The 18908-nt window shown below is 37.9% G+C and overlaps 1 protein-coding gene across 2 annotated transcripts in view; it reads left to right on the top strand.

The window, feature by feature from the left end:
* Nucleotides 1–18908, top strand: part of DOCK1 (dedicator of cytokinesis 1) — a 563486-nt gene that overhangs the window by 317550 nt on the left and 227028 nt on the right. For both annotated transcript variants that reach the window (XM_048857028.2, XM_048857026.2), the window contains exon 29: nt 8554–8648. In XM_048857028.2, the coding sequence (XP_048712985.1) occupies nt 8554–8648 (95 nt within the window). The remainder of the gene's footprint in view (nt 1–8553; nt 8649–18908) is intronic.

Raw genomic sequence — 18908 nt, 5'->3', positions numbered from 1 at the left:
AGAAAATAGAAAATCACAGCCTCTTAGCCAAACAATTATGGGAAAACATTCTAGTCTGCTGCTGCAACACGACACAAGAAAGCAATCTAGGATACAACAGGATCTCCAAATTGCAATTCTGAGCAACAAAAAGCAGATAGCTTGAATCAGAGGAGTAAGTATTACATCCCTTTGATTATTCTAGTGCATTAATGAGGGTTTGTCAAAGTTTGATATGACTATTCGCCCATTGTTTTTTTTTTTTTTCACTTCCTCAGCAGGTCTGAAAATCAGTTTAGTTGACCAGTTTGATCTCCTTATGGGGAAAAAGAGAGCATTTATGGTTTTGAAGTTTACAACGTGATGATTTAACAATTGTTAGTTAGAAGAATTAGTGAGTTGTCTGCTTTTACCACTGCTCTGTTGTTCACTAACAATCCCCTTTTCCCCCCTTGTGTCTTTACCTTGTGTCTTTATTCATAGTTCCTATTGAATATGATCTTGGATTTTATATCAGAAATTATTCTCTGTTCTAAATTTTTTTATCTTAGATCATTATTTGGAAGAGAGCTTCATCTCTGTATTATGAGTCTACTTCATATAGACAGTTTTTCTCCCACATTTATAGCTTTCCAAAATTTCTTATAAACTAGCAAACATGCTAATACAAATGTTTCTGTCATCAGTTTTGGCACACTTTTTTTTTTGCCTTGAACTAAAATGTTGCTTCTTAAGAAATGATGTGATATAATTGTTGATCTGTAAATGATAATTTGTTACATGGGAGTAATATATATGATAATATAATAACAAATGTTAAATGTATAAGATGTTAATGGTAAATAATTATATGTTAAATTAATGTTAGAACATAAATTATATGATTGGATGTGTAATGGTAATGGATCATAATTCTCTGGTGAAAAGAAAAAATAGCAAATTCATGGCATGGTAATGACAATGAATAAACTGATTAGTATTTTAATGTGCACAGTACCTAATAGAGTTATCAGTTCAAAATACAAACATGAAATTACAGTATGTAACTCAGTGTGTAATAATAAATCAGTACTTTTCCTTTTTGACATAGCTAGTAGTATTTTATTATTTAAATTGTGTAGTTTCCTGTTCAAAGGAAAACATTCATGTTGCTTGTTAGTAAGAGGGAAAAGTTAAGTTGCTGTGTTAAAATGGTATTTGTATTGGTTATGTTCAGAACGGACTCTTGAGTACCTCTTGACATTTAACTCTGAGATACCATTATTCTTTTAAAACAGTGTCATTTAAAAATATATCATACAATAATGAATATTGAAATCAAGGCTTAGATTTCATATAAAGAATTGCCTACCATGGCATCATCAGCGTTGAGTGCTCTTTTGCCTTTCCCATGTTCCAAATTCGTAGAACTCCTAGTTCTTTTCCTTCCTTTTTGGTTAGTATAGGACCGTCAGTGCAACTACTGGAGCATATAGATATTCCCCTGAGCATGTACCCTTCTGATGAAGGCTTATAGAGTCCTGCCCTGAGGCTCTTTAACCCAAGGTTTTGGCAGCCTTTCTGCCAGGGCCTTTGGGCTCACCCCTTGGAGTGTGGGGGTCACAAAAGATGAAGAGGTGACTTAATCACAGTCCATAAGTTTCTACATACAGAGATAATTTCTGATAGTACATGGCACTTTAATCGAACATAGAGGCATAATGAAGTTTATAGCTGGAAGTTAAAGGTAGACAAATTCAGACAAGAAATAATGAACAACTTTTTAAATGAGGGTGATTTATCATTAGAACAGCTTACCTCAGGCTATGATTGAGGCTCCATCATTTGAAGTCTTTAAATTAAAATCAGATATCTTTGTAAAATATATATTCTACCTCAGTCCATCTTGATGTTGATTTAAATTTTATGGCCTGTGTTATGCAAAAGGTCAGAGTTAGATGATCATAGTGCTCCCTTATGAAAATCTATGAAAAGATGATCTAGGAAAGTCAAGGTCCATTTTTAGACCTGCCCAAAGGATGTCCTTCAGTGGAGTGCTACTGAACTCTGCTTACTGTAAGGAGCTGAGATGATTTGGGCTGCATGGCCCTTTTATAATGTCAACTTTGAGTGTCCCAAGAGGGTTTTTGTGCAGCCCTAGTGGGCATAACTTTCTAGAATGTACTGGAAGCTCCTCAGAGCTGGGGCACACCTCCAAGTATGAACATAGAAAGGTAACACTGCCAAAGAACCATAGATACTGTGGTAACTGTTTTTTTCTCCACTGTTGGGATATCTCAAATACCCCAATATTCTTAGAGATTTGTGGTCATTTCATTTGAATGACAAAGTAAAACTACATAGAATCATGACAGCTTATCTGAATATGGCATCAACCAGTCATCCTGTCATAAATTGGACTGTGCTCAGTATTTGATTTCTCATCGTCTGGGCAATACAAAATAGGGTGATATTTAGCAATGGGTGATGCTAGCACTTTCACCTGCTTCCTGAAAATCTGGTTTATAGAGTTGATTTTTCTGGTGACCAAACATAGGTAGAGAGTATGTACAGGTCAGTAGCCCTGAGCCCAAAACGGGAATGTAACTGGAACAAAGATTAACTTGATGCTGTAGAATGTGTGCATTTTCAAAAGATAAGAACTATCTATGGATTGACACTTCCCAGTCGTGTGGGGGCATCACTGAAGTATATTCACAGCTCTATGAATTTTAACTTTTTCTTAAGAAGAACTCCCCAAGGATATTTGGCCATATACTATATCATGTCACTTTCTCCTTCAGCATAAGTGAGATTTTTACATCATAGAATCATAGAAATGTAGGGCTGGAAGCGACCATGAGAAATCATCAAGTTCCCCCACTGTGCTGAGGCAGGACAAAATTTACCTAGGTCCTCCCTGACAAGTGTTTGTATAATCAGTTCTTAAAAACCTCCAATGATGGGGATTCCACAGCCTCGCTTGGAGCCCTATTCCAGAGCTTACCTACTCTAATAGTTACAAAGTTTTTACTAATATCTTGCTGCTTCAGTGAAGACAGAGAACAATTGATCCCTATACTCTTTATAATAGTCCTAAATGTATTTGAAGACTGTTATCAGGTCCCCCCTCAGTCTTCTTTTCTCAAGACTAAACATACCCTGGTTTTTTAATTTTTCCTCATGTCAGGTCATGTCTACACCTTTTTTCATTTTTGTTGCTGTCCTCTGGACTCTCCAGTTTGTCCATATATCTCCTAAAGTTTGGCATCCAGTACTCCAGCTGAAGTCTCACCAGTGCCAAATAGAGGAAGACTATTATCCCTCATGTCTTACATGTGACACTCCAGTTAATACAACCCAGAATATTATCCTGTTTTGCAACTGCATCACATTGTTGACTTGGATTCATTTTGTGATCCACTATAACCTCCCAGATCTTTTTTCAGCAGTACTACCACCTAGCCACTTATTCCACATTTTGTAGCTGTACGTTTGATTTTTCCTTCCTAAGGGAAGTACTTTGCACTTTCCTTTATTGGATTTCATCTTGTTGATTTCAGACCATGGTTTCATTTTACTTCATCACCGTAATTTGTAAATCTGACTATAATTTAAGAAGTGTTACTCTTATTATGCCATGGAATCTATTTTACAGTTTTTATTGCTTCTTTAAAAAAAGATTAAACTTGTTTTGTTTTATACTGAATATGTATTGTTATAATAAGGGCTTTTTTTAATAGATGGCATTTTGGATTTTGCTCTTTGCACTGAAACTATTTTTGTTCCTTGAGGCTATTCAGGGTCTTGGGAAGAGGCAGTACGTTGGCTTAGGACTGCCTTGTAGGCATGAAGGATTTGACCATAACAAACTATACTATTCTGATTTAGGAATAACAAGTGATGCCAAATTTGCTATGTGATATCTTGAGTTATCTGCTCTTTGTAAAAAATGGCTAAATTCATAAACTTAACTCTCTGGTACAAGCTTCTCTCTCCTTATCAGTTTGAGATTAGTCTACACTACTGCAGTGTGGTTTAAAATTCTTTCATTTCAAAACAGCTTCAATCTGAGGTTATCACTCTTTGCTTGTTCAGGAAGGTCATCATATGATTAGTTAAAATCGTCTGCTAGGGCCCTACCAAATTGAAAAACATGTCATGGACTGTGAAATCTGGTCTCCCCCTGTGAAATCTAGTCTTTTGTGTGCTTTTACCCTATACTATACAGATTTCATGAGGCAGACCAGCGTTTCTCAAATTGGAGGTCCTGACGCAAAAAGAAGTTGCTGGGAGGTGGCAAGGTTATTTTAGGGGGTTGCGGTATTGCCAGCCTTATTTCTGCACTGCCCTCAGAGGTGGGTGGCTAGAGAGTGGCAGCTGTTGGTCGGGCACCCAGTTTTGAAGGTGGCACCCTGCCAGTAGCAGCGCAGAAGTAAGGGTGGCAATAATGTGAGAACCATGCCACCCTTACTTTTGCGCTGCTGCCTCCAGAACTGGGCAGCCAGAGAATGGTGGCTGCTGACTAAGGAGCTAGGTCTGCAGGCTGCAGCACAGAAGTAAGGGTGGCAATTGGGCCATCCTTACTTCTGCATTGCTGCTGGCAGCGACTCTGCCTTCAGAGTTAGGCTCCCAGCCAGCAGCTGGTGCTCTCCAGCTGCACAGCTCCGAAGGGAGTGCCGCCTCCAGCAGCAGTGAGGAAGTAAAAGTAGCATTACCTCAACCCCCTCTGCAATAACCTTGTGACCCCTCCTCACAACTACTTTTTGGGTCAGGACCCCTACAAATACAACACCATGAAATTTCAGGTTTAAATTGCTGAAATCATGAAGTTTACAATTTTTAAAATACTATGACCATGAAATTGACTAAAATGGACCGTGAATTTGGTAGGGCCCTAATTATTGGTGTTCAGTCTCATCTTTGCATATTACTCCACTCAATCCATGGTTTAGGATGCTGACTGAATCGCTCTGAAACTTGTTTTGCCTTTTTCACAGTATGTCTCAAACTATTGCAATAGTAAATACATAGAAGGCATCAGAACCAATTTACATTTCTTTAGGAACAAGTCAGTCGTCTTACATTTTGGATTTGTAAAATGAATGTTTTCCTGTTCTAGAGTATAGTGATCTGACTCACAAAGATGCTTTCAAGCATACACTATAGATATAAGAAAAGGAGTACTTGTGGCACCTTAGAGACTAACCAATTTATTTGAGCATAAGCTTTCATGAGCTACAGCTCACTTCATCGGATGCATTCAGTGTATTTTCCACTGAATGCATCCGATGAAGTGAGCTGTAGCTCACGAAAGCTTATGCTCAAATAAATTGGTTAGTCTCTAAGGTGCCACAAGTACTCCTTTTCTTTTTGCGAATACAGACTAACACGGCTGCTACTCTGAAACCTGTCACTATAGATATAGATTGCCCTAGGGTTTATACAACAGATGTATACATGTGGCAGAGCCTGTGATAATGGAAGACGATTCGAAAATGAATCCTATAATCTACCATTCTAGAGATCTTCATATATTGGGCTTGCTGGATAGTCAGCTGAAAAAAGGAAAATTGCCACCTTCTTTTTTTCACACCAATCCCAGCTAAACAGTGTTTAAAGGACACAGAACTAAATTGCTCTCCATTCCCTTTCCTCACCCTGATCTGTTTGTAAGTCCTGTTCGTCTGTCTACACACTGTCCGTAATCCTCTTCCTGTCCCTTTGTTAAAAAAAAACGAAAGATTGCAAATGGGACCCATCGTCTCAGAGATGCCCCTTCACTGTCACCAGTGTGAAGCTCACTGGTGCAGCAGCCAAGAGGGCTTCAGACCTTTCTTGTACCCAGTGACATATCAGGTGGGCAGAAGTTAGAAGCTGGGCTATAATGAAGAAAGAGTTGCATGGTTTGCTCCTACAATTTGATTCTGTATCCTTGCTTTACAGTTAGAGCAGTTTGTATTGGCTCAAACTACCACTAAAAGTCTCTTACCTTAAAGGTTGCTGAGGAAACATAGCATGAGCGGATGATTAAAAATAAAATCCAGATTTTTGCTCATAATGCAAGCCATGCTGGCACAAAATCAACTACTTTTCATAGAGGAAGGATAAAATCTAAACTGCCAAGAGAGCACTGATAAAAATACATGATGAATAAGTAAACTTCAGAGGGTATAAATTCTATTCAATAAACTTTACATGCTGATGATTAAAGTACCTTTGCGAAAATGGGATTATTAAAGTGTAAATGTCAATAGATTAAATATGTGGCTGAATCAGCAAATTAGCACAAATCAAACATTACATCACCTTCATGGTCAGTAAAGTATGCAAGTCGATCAGCAAAATGCATGAAAAATTCATCTGCCACCACATGCAGCTTGATCAGCAAAGTGTGCAAAAACTCCACAGCTGAAGCATCTAGCAGAACTAATAAAGTACAAAATGAAATCTGCTATAAGAAACCAGGAAAGTATGTATCTGCATTCATAAAATATTCAAAAAGATAAACTCTATGGGCCCAAATTTCCCCTCATTCACATGAGTACAACTCCCACTGAAATCTCAGTTATTAAGCCATGAAGCAGGATCAACAAGGAAATCAACCATTTCATGTCGTAAAAACATAGTTTAATGAAAGAAATACTGCATGATTCCAGTCAACAAAATATGCAATATGATCATTAAAAATTTGTAACTTATATCTGAAAAACTAGCTGTGAAGTATGCAGTTTGATCACTAAACTGAGGACACATTTACTGAGCTAGTGAAGTATTTACCTGAAATGAATTTTGGCTTGTGCAGCAGTAGCATCTCATATTAACGATTAGCAGTTGAAAACTCTGGAAGTCTGGAAAGTCAATTCTTTTAATGTCAGAATGTCTTCTTTTACTGATGTGTTATGGAGAGTAATTTTACCATTAGCTGTTTTACTCACCTAGTGGTGTTTCTTTAAAATTCATATTCTCTGCCATCTGATGTTTTGTGGGCCTCTTTGGCTGTATAGACATTGCACCTAATTATGATTCATCAGATAAAAATACGTGAAATATTTCCTCCTTTGGTTGCTGCAGAATGCTGCACAAGACATTCTAAATCAGTCATCCTTCTCTCACTCCCACCACGCTGTACAGCTGCTGAGCATACTTAGGAACTCCTTGGTTCTTGGAGGTGAGAAATTCCCTGGCTGGTCAATGGCAGTATTTCTAATATTGACCAGGGAGAGCTGTATATCCTGGAAACATGAACCTCTTCTAATATTCTAGGGAAAGCAATAACACATTCCCAGGGTATATTCAATACCAGGACTCATACCAGTGTTAAAATGTTTAAAAGGACAATGAGCAAGAAAGATTAACTCAAACAAGGATGGAGTTCCATTAAGACTTTGAATGGACAGACAAATGGGAGAACACTGTCTTGCATGAAAAGACAGACAGTTGTCATTTTTCTATGTTGGAGAAATCTGGAGAAGCATTTTGAAGAGATGGTGTTGAACAAGGTTCCATGTAAGCTCCAGCACAGGAAATAGGCTTGGACTAGAAAACTGAGACAATTGTATCAAGAATAAAAAGTTCAGTGGGACTAGGTGGTACATTCTGTGGGATGAGGAGCTGTTGCATAAGCTCTTTCCGGCTGTCTGCATATTTTCTGCAGTTTTGATGTTACATGTTAATACGCATTATTATTTTTACAGCACCGCAAATTGTGCTAGGTGCTTCACAGCACATATAAATTGCATAACTTTCTTTCTCCAGAGAGTTTTTTCTTCTTCATGTCTATACAAAAATCAACTGGCCAATGCCACCAAGCATATATTGTGCAGAATCAGTTTCTCTCTTGCAGAACCAAATTCGTGTCTCTTTTTAGGGGGAGCCTAAAATTATCGTCTACTCTGATCTCTCATATAACACAGCCATAGGACTTCCCTGAATTAATTCTAATTCGAACCAGAGCATAACTTTTAAAACAAGTCTACACTGGAGAATGCACCTGCTCACCAGTGAATACTTTTGAATAATTGGACCCTTTTTGGGTTAACATAAGAAATATTTTTAAAACCATCTTCCTCCCTCTTTTTACATATACAGATAGTTGGTTTCAACATTTATATTCAAAACAGGATTGGCAGATCCCAATTCTATACATCTATTCTTCTTTGACTGGTGTGATACGTTGAAATGTACTACGAAGTCCATTTTGTAAGACTTCATGCTTATCCTTAACCACATGCTTATCAATGAGAGCTGGAACCACCTTCAACAAAGAATTTCAATTTGATTAATTTTGTCATTTGTTCTTTTTCATGGAATTATATAATGAATTGGTTTATTACAATATAGAACTATTTTAGTTTAAAAAAAGAAAAAAAACCTATACTTGTTACAGCTATCTTCTGAAAGGGATAAATAATATAATTATCATAGAATTAATATACAGTTTACCTTAACAGTAGTTTGTATTTTTTTCATTCAACAAAGCAAGAGATACCTTTTTGAATTTAGTCATTAATCAAGTGAGTTTTCATCAGCCATATGGTATCACATTTGATCTGAAAGAGTGGCCTTTTTCAAATGTTTTCCCTCTTATTTTAGGACTTTCTGATGGAAACATTCATCATGTTCAAGAATCTCATTGGGAAGAATGTCTATCCCTTCGACTGGGTTATAATGAACATGATGCAGAATAAGTAAGTACAGAGAAAAAGTGCTGAACCTTTACTGAGATGACTATTTCATGTTTGATCTGAAACAACAGTGTTGCTTAGAAACAGTCTCACACACAATGCAGCAGAGATTTTTTTTTCTGTGATGCAAATAATTATTTGAAAAATTGGCTCTAGAGATTGCAGTAGACCTGTTATTGAAACAGAAGCAGTAAAGCATTGCTCTTCAGGTCTATCACAAATCAAGGGAGGGTGTCATTTTAAAAAAAAATGTACACCAACAATTTTAGAACAGATTGTGGAGGAAGAAAATTAAACCAACATTTTTAATATTATTATTAGTTAATTGAATTTCCAATACTACTCCAGTCAGGATACATGTGTTTGTACATCACATATTTCAGAAATAAATGGCTACTGTGCAGGGTTGAGCATCTGCCGTGAGAGTGTTTTGATGTTGTTAACATGTAGATAATGCATTTTCATACATCCTAATTGAAAGAGCAGGGATTTAAAACCTGTCCCCATCAGCTTGATAATGAAGTGACAGGTTGCTAATCTTTCAAATCATGGTGTTTTTGCTTTGTCACTGCTTCTCTGTTTTTCGTTATTTAATTATTATTTAACAGGATTCAGTGGAATATTTTGCATTTGCCATTTTAGTAAATATCTCCCACACATTTTTGTTCACTTTGATGCAAGTTTTTAAAAAAGCATCTTGTTTCCATGTTGCTTGGAGAAATATTTTGTGCTTACTGTTAGCTATCATGGCTTAAACGTTGTCAGTTTTTACCCTATTAACCCATAAAATTGGGGTTATACTTTTGCCATAAAAATCCACTGAAACTTGAAACTTGGCATATGAGAACTCCCCTCAAGAATGAATTTTATTATGGGTAATAAATTGGATTAAAATGAATTCAGCCATACTTGAATTTATGTTTAGTGGCTATGGTCAAACATGTTTGTCCTGCTGTAACTCAAAAAACACTGTGTTTTGAGTAAAGAACTTTTTCAAATAGTTGATAATGTGGACTTAAACCTACTAGATTTTTTGTTCAGGTCTTAAATGTGGCTTCCTGTTCATAAACTCCAGCTACTTTGAGGATTTTACTGCAGATTTATAATATGCAGAGATCACCATAGGAGCCTTCACAGCATATGTTATCCCACAGCCCTTGCTGAAATCCTGAAAATATCTTCCCCCCCCCCCGCCCTTTTCTCTGTGCACCATCATTTTAAGAAGAATTGAGGCAGCACTGGAAAGGGTTCTATTTACAGCCTGTTGGCCCCACTTACTAGTCATGCAGCAGTTACTGTTAAGAGACTGATATGCTTCTTTCCCCAAACTTGACAATGTTTTCCCAGGATTCTGCCAGTGCTGAGAATGAAATATTTGTCCTGGAATTGAACCCAAATTTCCCAAGTGGCAGGGCCAAATGCCTTGTGAATGTTTGTTTGGAGTTTTGTTTTGTTTGGGGTTTTTTTGTCTGTGTGTTACCAATTTGAAATTATAGTAGCAAAAAAATTACTTTTTTTTTAACATATAGTTCAGCAAATTTAGCAGTATTTTCAAGCATGGTGTTTGTAGTCTCGGACTATGGCAAGTAACTTTAATACAGTACAACTGAATAAAGGTCTGCAACAACTTAGTATAGAGGTGGAATGAAGACAGTGTCTGAACTAGAATAACTCTGGAGACAGGAGTGTGCAGAGGCCTGCAGGAAGCTGATTCTTGCCTGGTCTTCTGGTACCTACAATGTGCGGCTTATGTGTATTTTTCTATACTGGACATTACTTCCTGAAAAAGCAGAAAAGCCAGCTGTACTGTCACAATGTTAGGGTTGTCTCTGCTATTATTCCCATACTTTTAGAGACAGTATTTGAAGAAGGTACAGGCTAAAAGAATGTTGTATTCACAAGCTTGTTTGTGTTGACAGTTCTCCAGAGAGATGTATAGAGGCTTGTTCATCTCTAAGTTTAACTTCTTTACCTAAATTTAATGATAATGTGAGCATTTTAATTAAATGCATCTTTGTGTATGTTTCTGAAATGGATTAAACTCTTTAACTTCTAAAATAGGGTGGGGATTCCAAAAATATAAAACTACATTTTGAAAATATCTTCCTGTCTAGCTTTTGTTTTCAACCTACTATTGGAAAAGAGTCACTAAAACATCCAGTAACATATAGCAGATCTGTCAGGCAGAAATAGCTTCCTGTCTTCAGTAGATATTGAATCTGAGTACACAGTGCCACACCACTATTAAAAAAAATAATTAAAAAGTGTGTACTAGTTCATTAATTTATTTCAGTAGTTTTAATACTGTTGTGATCTGGCAGTATGGGGCAGCCTTTCAAAGGACACCTTTTAATTGTGCCCAGAAAATCTTACAGTTAGAGACACAGTTACGCAGTTTGCACATTGGAATACTCTTGGGTACAGATGAATATTGAATAGATGAAGAAGAACCCTTGCAAATATTTGGGTAAAATTAAGGAGAACTTTTGAAAATTTGTATCTACAAATTTAGTAATGTACCTACTTCAAAATCATTTTACTTGTATAATTCTGTATACAAAACTACATGCAGAACTCAAGAATTAATCTCTTATCTGCTAGTAGCTTCTTGGCTATTGGTAGCCTCTCAATGGAAAAAGAAAAATAGCCCAACCATTGAGGAATGGTTCAAAAATATGGGAGATTGTGGTTGTAGAAAAATTAACATGCTAATTATGTACCCAGCAAAACAGAGAGAGAAAAGGTAGATACTTGATATTTGGTTACCTTTTATTCCTTACTCAGAAAAGGACATTCACCTGGAGAAAAAAATAGCACCCCATCTAATGTTTTTGAATATTAACATTTGATAGATGATACATGGTCTGTTAAATATGTGGATATAGAGGTTTCACTCAATTTAATAAAATCACTGGAAATGTCATAGGTGTTGTAATGATGCTCACTCTGTAATATGGTGACACCCTGTTAAATGGAAAGATCTGATGGCTATATTCCTGTATAATGTCTCTTTAAACAAAAGAGAACTGTTGTAATGATTGTTTTGTTCCTGATATTTACATGGCAAGATTTAGTAAACTTGTTAAAACTTCCTAAATAGTTAAAGAAAAGAAAAAAAGAAAGATATACGTGCATACCCATCCCTTAGTATTAATATTTTCTCTTGGTGCCCAGGCACATGGGATCCCTTCTGTTCCTTTGTACTGTCATTGTTCGGAGTGTGCTGGCAGTTCTTACTCTGTGAACATGCAGCTAGTGATTTTTGCTGGTTAGTGGCACTTGTCTTTCGCCAAGGCTTCATGAACCAAGAAGGAAAGAGACGAATGCCTTTGCCCCTCATCCTTGATCAGTTAGAGGGAGTTCCTCTTAATCCAGGATTGCTCCCTGTCCTTACCAGAAAGCAGAGAAAGGAGTTCCTCTTTGTCAGAGTTCTCCTTGAAGATGCTTAGAGCCCTCTCAGCCTTCAAAACCAAAGAAAGGAAGTTGTTGAAGTCCTTGGAGAGGAACTCTTTGGCTGCAGAGGCTAACTACTCCAGTACTGAAGGTAGAGCATACCCTTCGGCTGCTACTCCTCAATATCACTCACTAGTGGCTTGATCAGGACAGAGCTGTTGACTCTGGTTCCTGAGCTGGGACAGTTGCGGCTGGCTGCTTCCTTAGAGCAGACACTGGAGTCATCACCCTTGATCATAATGGAGCAAAGGTCTATTTTGGTACCAACCACCCTGGAGACCTATGAAGCTGCAAAAGATCTCCTAAGCCTCTTAGTACCACCCTAGCAGATTACTCAGACTGATAGTGTCTTGCCATAGTACATACCTTGCCTTCCATGTTGCTGACCCATTGATCATGAAGCCAGTTCCAAGACCAATGGTAACCACTTTGCCTCAGCACACGGTACTGATAGCTAGGAAGCCCCCAAAGTCAGTACCGCAGTCCAGCCATCGTGTTCCCAATCTCTGATGAGTACCATCGGGTACTGCATCTCCCCAGCTCTATGGTAAATTAAGATTGTCCTCTCCCAAATAGCTGCTGCAATTGGCCCTGACATCAACCCCTCAACAGTCTGTAGTAGAGGAGGAACAAAGAGTCAGTGGGCATGATTTCTCCCTGAACACCAATAGCCACTGCCCCTTTCCACCTTGTCCCCAGATAAAATGACCAACCCTCCATCCACACCCCTTTCAGATGAGTTGAAAGTCTCAGGACTGGATGAGGCAGTTAATGGACAGTCTAGACTTTTCACTTGGCATCAGACAAGAAAAGCTGCACAATGTGCTGGGTGTTCTCCGGCTCTCAATCAGGTAGAATGGTCCTACCAATCAATGAGGTACTGCTAGAAACAGCTAAAGCTGTATGGCATGCTTCTGCAACGATCCCTGCCAACTTCCAGGTATGCAGATAGGAGATATAAGGCACTGGGGAAAGGATTTGAGTACTCCTTCCAGCTCCCCACCTTGAGGTCTCTTATCATCCAAGCTCCACAAGAAAGGTCTGAACAACAAACTAGGTCGATTCCTACAGAAAAGGATCCTAAAAAACTGGACCTTTTCAGACATAAAGAGTACACCTTAGTGAGTCTTCAGGCTGGGATAACTAATTATCAGGCACTCTTCACAAAGTACCATTTTCTGCTATGGAATCAACTCTCCTCTTTAATGGACAAGCTTCCCAACGAATATCAGAAGGAGTTATCCACCATGTCCAAAGGGCAGGTCACTTCTAGAATGGCACTCGAGACAGCACAGGACTTGTCACATAGCTGCCAGGACCATGATGAGATTCCTTAAAGGACTGACCCATGCCTTTCCACCAGCTAGGAAACACTCTCCTGCTTGGGATCTCAGCATAGTGCTGCCTGGATTAATGGGGCCTCAGTTCAAGCCCATGACTACCGGCTCAATCCAGCAACTTTCTAAAAAGACAGCCTTCCGAGTGGCCATAACATCGGCCAGGACAAATTGGGAAATTCAGGTCCTCGTGGTAGATCCCCTCTCTATTATCTTCCACAAGGACAAGGTCACCCTGAGACCTCACCCTAAGTTCCTGCCTATAATTATTTTGGGTAGTAATAATAATCTATTCATCCCGTGGTTGTCTTTTCTAAACCTCATTCTTCACCAGTTGAAGTAAAGCTTCACACCCCAGAAATGGGTAGGACATTTGTCCTTTTACCTGGATAGAACCAGAATGGTTAGAACCTCTCTGAGACTATTCATGGTGTTTGCAGGATGGATAAGAAGACAGTCAATATCCTAACAAAAACTATCCAAGTGGGTTTCGGACTGCATACATACTGGCAATATTCTTGCAAAGAAGATTCATCGGGACGTTAGATCCCATTCAACTCAAACTCAGGCAACCTCCACAGACTCTTTGAACAGTATCCCTTTGCCTGAGATTTGTAGGGCAGCAAGGTGGAGTTCAGCCCCACACATTCAGTACTCATCTATGCATTGGGGCAGGCCTTTAGGTCAGATGCAAGCTTTGGCAGAGTGGTACTCCAGTCATTATTCCAGTAGGAGGACTCCTACCCAGATTTAAAATCAGGATACTGCTTACTAGATACCAAGTGTCAAATCTGTCAACAACCTCAAGAATAAAGTTTAGTTACTTCTAGTTTAGTTTAGTTAATAAAGTTTAGTTAAATTCCAGACACTGGGTCTTGTTACACCTTTGTCTGCTTGATTGAAGAGCCCATTATCAAAATGTTGTTCCCCATAATATAGGTACTTATACAGACTGTGATCAAATAGCCCCTCAACTTTCTCTTTGTTTAGCTAAACAGATTGAGCTCCTGGAGTCTATTCAGTATAAGACATGTTTTACAAACTTTATCATTCGTGTGGCTCTTCTCTGAAGCCTCTTCATCTTTCTTGAATTGTGGACACCAGATTGGGGCACAGTATTCCAATAGTAGTCACTCCAGTGCCAAATATGGAAGTCATATAACCTCTTTCCTCCTACTTGCCATTCCCCTATTGATGCATCCAAGGATCATTTTCGCTCTTTTGGCTACAGCGTTGCACTGGGAGCTCATGTTAAGCTGATTACTCACCATGACCACAAGTCCATTTAAGAGTCCCTGCTCCCAAGGATAGTGTCCCCAGTCCTGTAAGTATGGCCCACATTCTTTGTTTCTAGAGGTACAAGTTAAAATGCATATTGTTTGCTTGAGCCCTGCTTACCACGTGATCCAGATCGCACTGTATTAGTATCTGTATTGGTGATCTGTCCTCTTCATTGTTTACCACTTCCCCAACCTGTGTATCATCTGCAAAGTTTACCAGTAATGACACACTATCTGTAATGAAATGCTACCCATTTGGAATCTGGTAAGGACACCAGAGTAAATGTTTTACTTCTGTGTGGGATTTCTAACGACCAAGTTGTCCAGACTTTCTTTTAGCCAAAAAGCAGAACACCCAACAGCATGATGCTTACCTATACCATGCTTAGAGCAAAGTTGGTTGTTTACTAAGAAGAATATTACAATAGTACCTTTTGTTTTCCTTGAAGGGGTCTCATCCAGTCAGTTACCAGAGGCAAACGTTCCTAGCATGTGAGTCTGATGCAATCATGCTCTGAGATGGAATGGTTGCAGATAGCAGAAGACTGCAGGTTTTTTAAACCATTTAGGCTACAGTCCTTCAAAGATTTATTTTTATGCACTCTTACAAGTCACTCAGTATGTGTTAAGCAAATGCATAAGTCCGTGCAGGATCAGGACCTTACCATTTTTTTCTTTAGCATATGTCTTCATAGTACTTTTATTAGATATCTTCCAGTTTAAAACTATTTCTTGATCTTGTACTGAATTAGAATTGTATCTAGCTAAATTACATTAGTCAACTTTTCACCTGAGGAAGTTTCTGTGTAAGACACTTGCTTTATATGACAGCTAATTCTGCACTTGGCACTGAACATTTGTTACTAAATATGTTTTTTTTAATTGCTTAGGAAATAAAGATGAACCAAAATAACTTTAAAGAAAACTTTTCTTGGAATTCTGCCATTGTTATCAGTTGATTTGGAATTATGCTATTTAAGATATTCTAGCTACTTTTAAGTTATGTTTATTTTAAGGTTTATGTATGTGGATGTTTTGACAGAATTTAGTAGTCATGCAAGGGAGGATCTAATATTACTAGTCTGAGCCCAAGTGTAGGCATAGTGTTAATTATAGAGCAATTGTAATACTAGCTTCCTTCCAGTACACTATCAGTGAATTCTAGGTTTCAGACACGAGACTCCCTGAGATAGACTGCCAATTATATTGAATAAGGCCCAATTGTTGGGTCGCTTTCCTGTGATGATCAGAAATGGGGAGTAAGAGATAAGAACATAAGTGGCTATACTGAGACAGACCAATGGTCCTTCTCACCCACTGTCCTGTCTTATGACAGTCACCAATACCTGGTGTTTCAGAGGGAGTGAAAAGAACAGGGCAATTGTCTAGTGATCCATCCCCCTGTCGTCCGTTCCCTGCTTCTGGCAATCAGAGGCTAGGGGCACCTAGAGCATGGGGTTGCATCACTGGCCATTCTTGGGTAATAGCCGCTGATGAACCTATCCTCCATGAACTTACCTAATTCTTTTTTGAACCCAGTTTTAGTTTTGGCTTCACAACATCCCTTGGCAATGAGTTCCAGGTGGACTGTGTTATGTTAAGAAGTGTGTCCTTTTGTTTGTTTTAAACAAGTGCTGCCTATTAAACTTCCTTTTATTCCTTGATCACCATAGTCACTTGTGATCTGGGACAGATTTGAACTTCGATTTTTCACTCCAGAAGTCAGAGGCTAGTGATCTAATCTAGTGTGTTTGTGATAAGTGCACAGTTGATAGCCCTAAAAATGGAAGTCCATTTTCCATAAAGCAGGCACTGTATTGTCATTTCTAGTGCCAGTTTCCTCACATGATTCTACACACAAGTCACAACCCTGACTGTGAGGGACCATTTCTGTAGCTGAAAGGATAGTTCAATCTCAACACTCATTTAATCCTTGAATTTTCTGTTGGCAGCACTGGTGCCCAGTTGTGATGGCAGATCTTGTGATAAATTAATCTCTACTAAGAATTTGGTCCACACCAATAGTCATGGACGTTTAGTTGCCCATACTGATACTTCATTTTTTTGTTAAATGGTACTTCATCTGTATAAGAAATGTAATCCGATGTCCTCTATATTTTACACGCAAAACCAAAAATCTATAAACATTCTCCAAAATGAAAGAATTAATTACCTCCAAGATCATTGTGCAGTCTGCTTTTTATCCTGTGTTCTTCCTATCCTCTTTTCCTCTTCCTCATCAAAAAGAAATCAAATTAGGGAAAGAAATACCCTTGAAAAATACAGTTCAACAGTAATGTACCATCAGCAAATGCACCCATTTCAGAAATTAATTTTGTTCTCTGGTATTTTTTAGTAGCAGGCATAGTTTGTACATACTGTTTTATTTTGGTTGTTTATAACTGTCAGTGAAATAAAGGGGGTGTGTTACTACATGGTTGTCATATCAGCATATGTCAAACTGTAGTGTAATTTGAAAGCAATGTCTACTGTGTGTGTATCTGTCATCATTGTGGAAACTTTGCAACAAATGTCTCATTCTGAACAAAACAAGCTTATCTTAACCTTAAAGCTTATAGTGCAGTATTAACTTAAATTGCTTTAGTGAATTATGCCTGTTGACACCCAAAGCCAAAAGAAAATGACTTTTTAAACATTAAACATTTGCTTTATTGGTAAATATTTGCTCTGCAATGTTTTGAACACATCTGGTTTTCTATGAATAAAGGAAAACAACCTTCTGAAATTATAAAATAGTTACAAATTCTAATATAGGGTCTGAAATTGGTTTTCAGTGTAAAGTTCATTTCTAGCTCTCATCTTTTGGGAGATCTGCTTTGTCTGTTTCACTTAGATTACTAGATCTCAGCTATCATATCCTGTAATCATATAGGAAGAATCAAGAAAGACTGTCTGAGTCATGAACTGGTTAATGATGCATCAGTAGTTGTCAGAATAGTGGAAATTCATGCAGGTTGTGTAGACATTTTTGGAAAGGAAACTGCCAGAAATTCAGAGTCAACAAGTAATTTCTGATTTATTTATTTATGTTATAAAAAGGAGAGACTTCAAAATTAGGAGCCACTTTACCAAAGAGCTTTTGGTAATGCACTATTCAGGGAGATAGCTGGGTGTAAAGACAACATGAAAGCTTAAATAGATAATTGGGGTAGAGTTCATTTACAACATATAGTCTACTTGTTGATGTGAAGTAGTAACACTTTGACATTTCTAAACAAGATATTGTGATATATAGACAATTATTATATGCAATAATGTTTTGAGTGTGGACAGTAGAGGAGCTTTGGCTAAAGGAAAGTGACATCAGTATTGCTGTCTTGTTATATGTCTTACACCATACTACTTTTAGTCCTTTGCTAAGGCTGTCCTGTTAAGAGACTGCATACTGAAAGGTATAGGATCATTCTGAGTTGAGAATGAGATAGGACATACCAATGTTAGCCATTCCATATTTTTCCTGAATATTATTTTTTTTGCCATATACTCAAAAGGGGAAACTGTAATTATTTACAGATCAGGATATAATTTTCAGAAGAGTGTAAGTGAGTTGGGAGCCGCTTTTCAAAAATGACTGAGGCACTTTGAACCTTAATCTTCTCTTATTATACAAAGCATAAGTGGATATTGATAAGCTACATTAAGTATCACAGGGCTACATTTCTGTAAATGGAAGGGAGTTCTGTTGTCCTTTGAAGCTAGTTGTATAGTGCATTGACCTTTTCAATAAAGGCTTTGCAGGATGTTTTTACTTGATATAGTACCTGTCAAATTAACTAGAACTTAAATTAAATTGAACATTCCAGTTATGTTTTAAAATACAATTATTTTTCTTACTCTGTATCTGTACCTCACAGGACAATACTTTGACAGAATGCTCTTTTCAGTTGGATGTATTTCTGCAGTAAGGGAGAAACAGTAGATCTTACACAGTGGGTTATTTTGTCTGAACCATTCTGTATTAGAACTGTTTTGTGCTTGACATTGGTATCATTTTGATCATGACATTGTATGAGCGTATTTAGGGATAAGTGTTTTTCTTGGCACCCTAGCAGACCATTAGGTGTAATGGATCTGTTTTCCATCTTATCTATGTCCTAGATCTCTGATTTGCTACAGAAGTTCTACAGTGATCTTTTGAATCAATGAAGTTGAGCTTGCCAGTACCGATGAGT

Source organism: Caretta caretta, chromosome 7, assembly GCF_965140235.1.
Source record: "Caretta caretta isolate rCarCar2 chromosome 7, rCarCar1.hap1, whole genome shotgun sequence".
Taxonomy (NCBI): Eukaryota; Metazoa; Chordata; order Testudines; family Cheloniidae; genus Caretta; species Caretta caretta.
The sequence above is the reverse complement of the archived record's forward strand: the minus strand, read 5'-3'. Positions and strand labels throughout refer to the sequence as shown.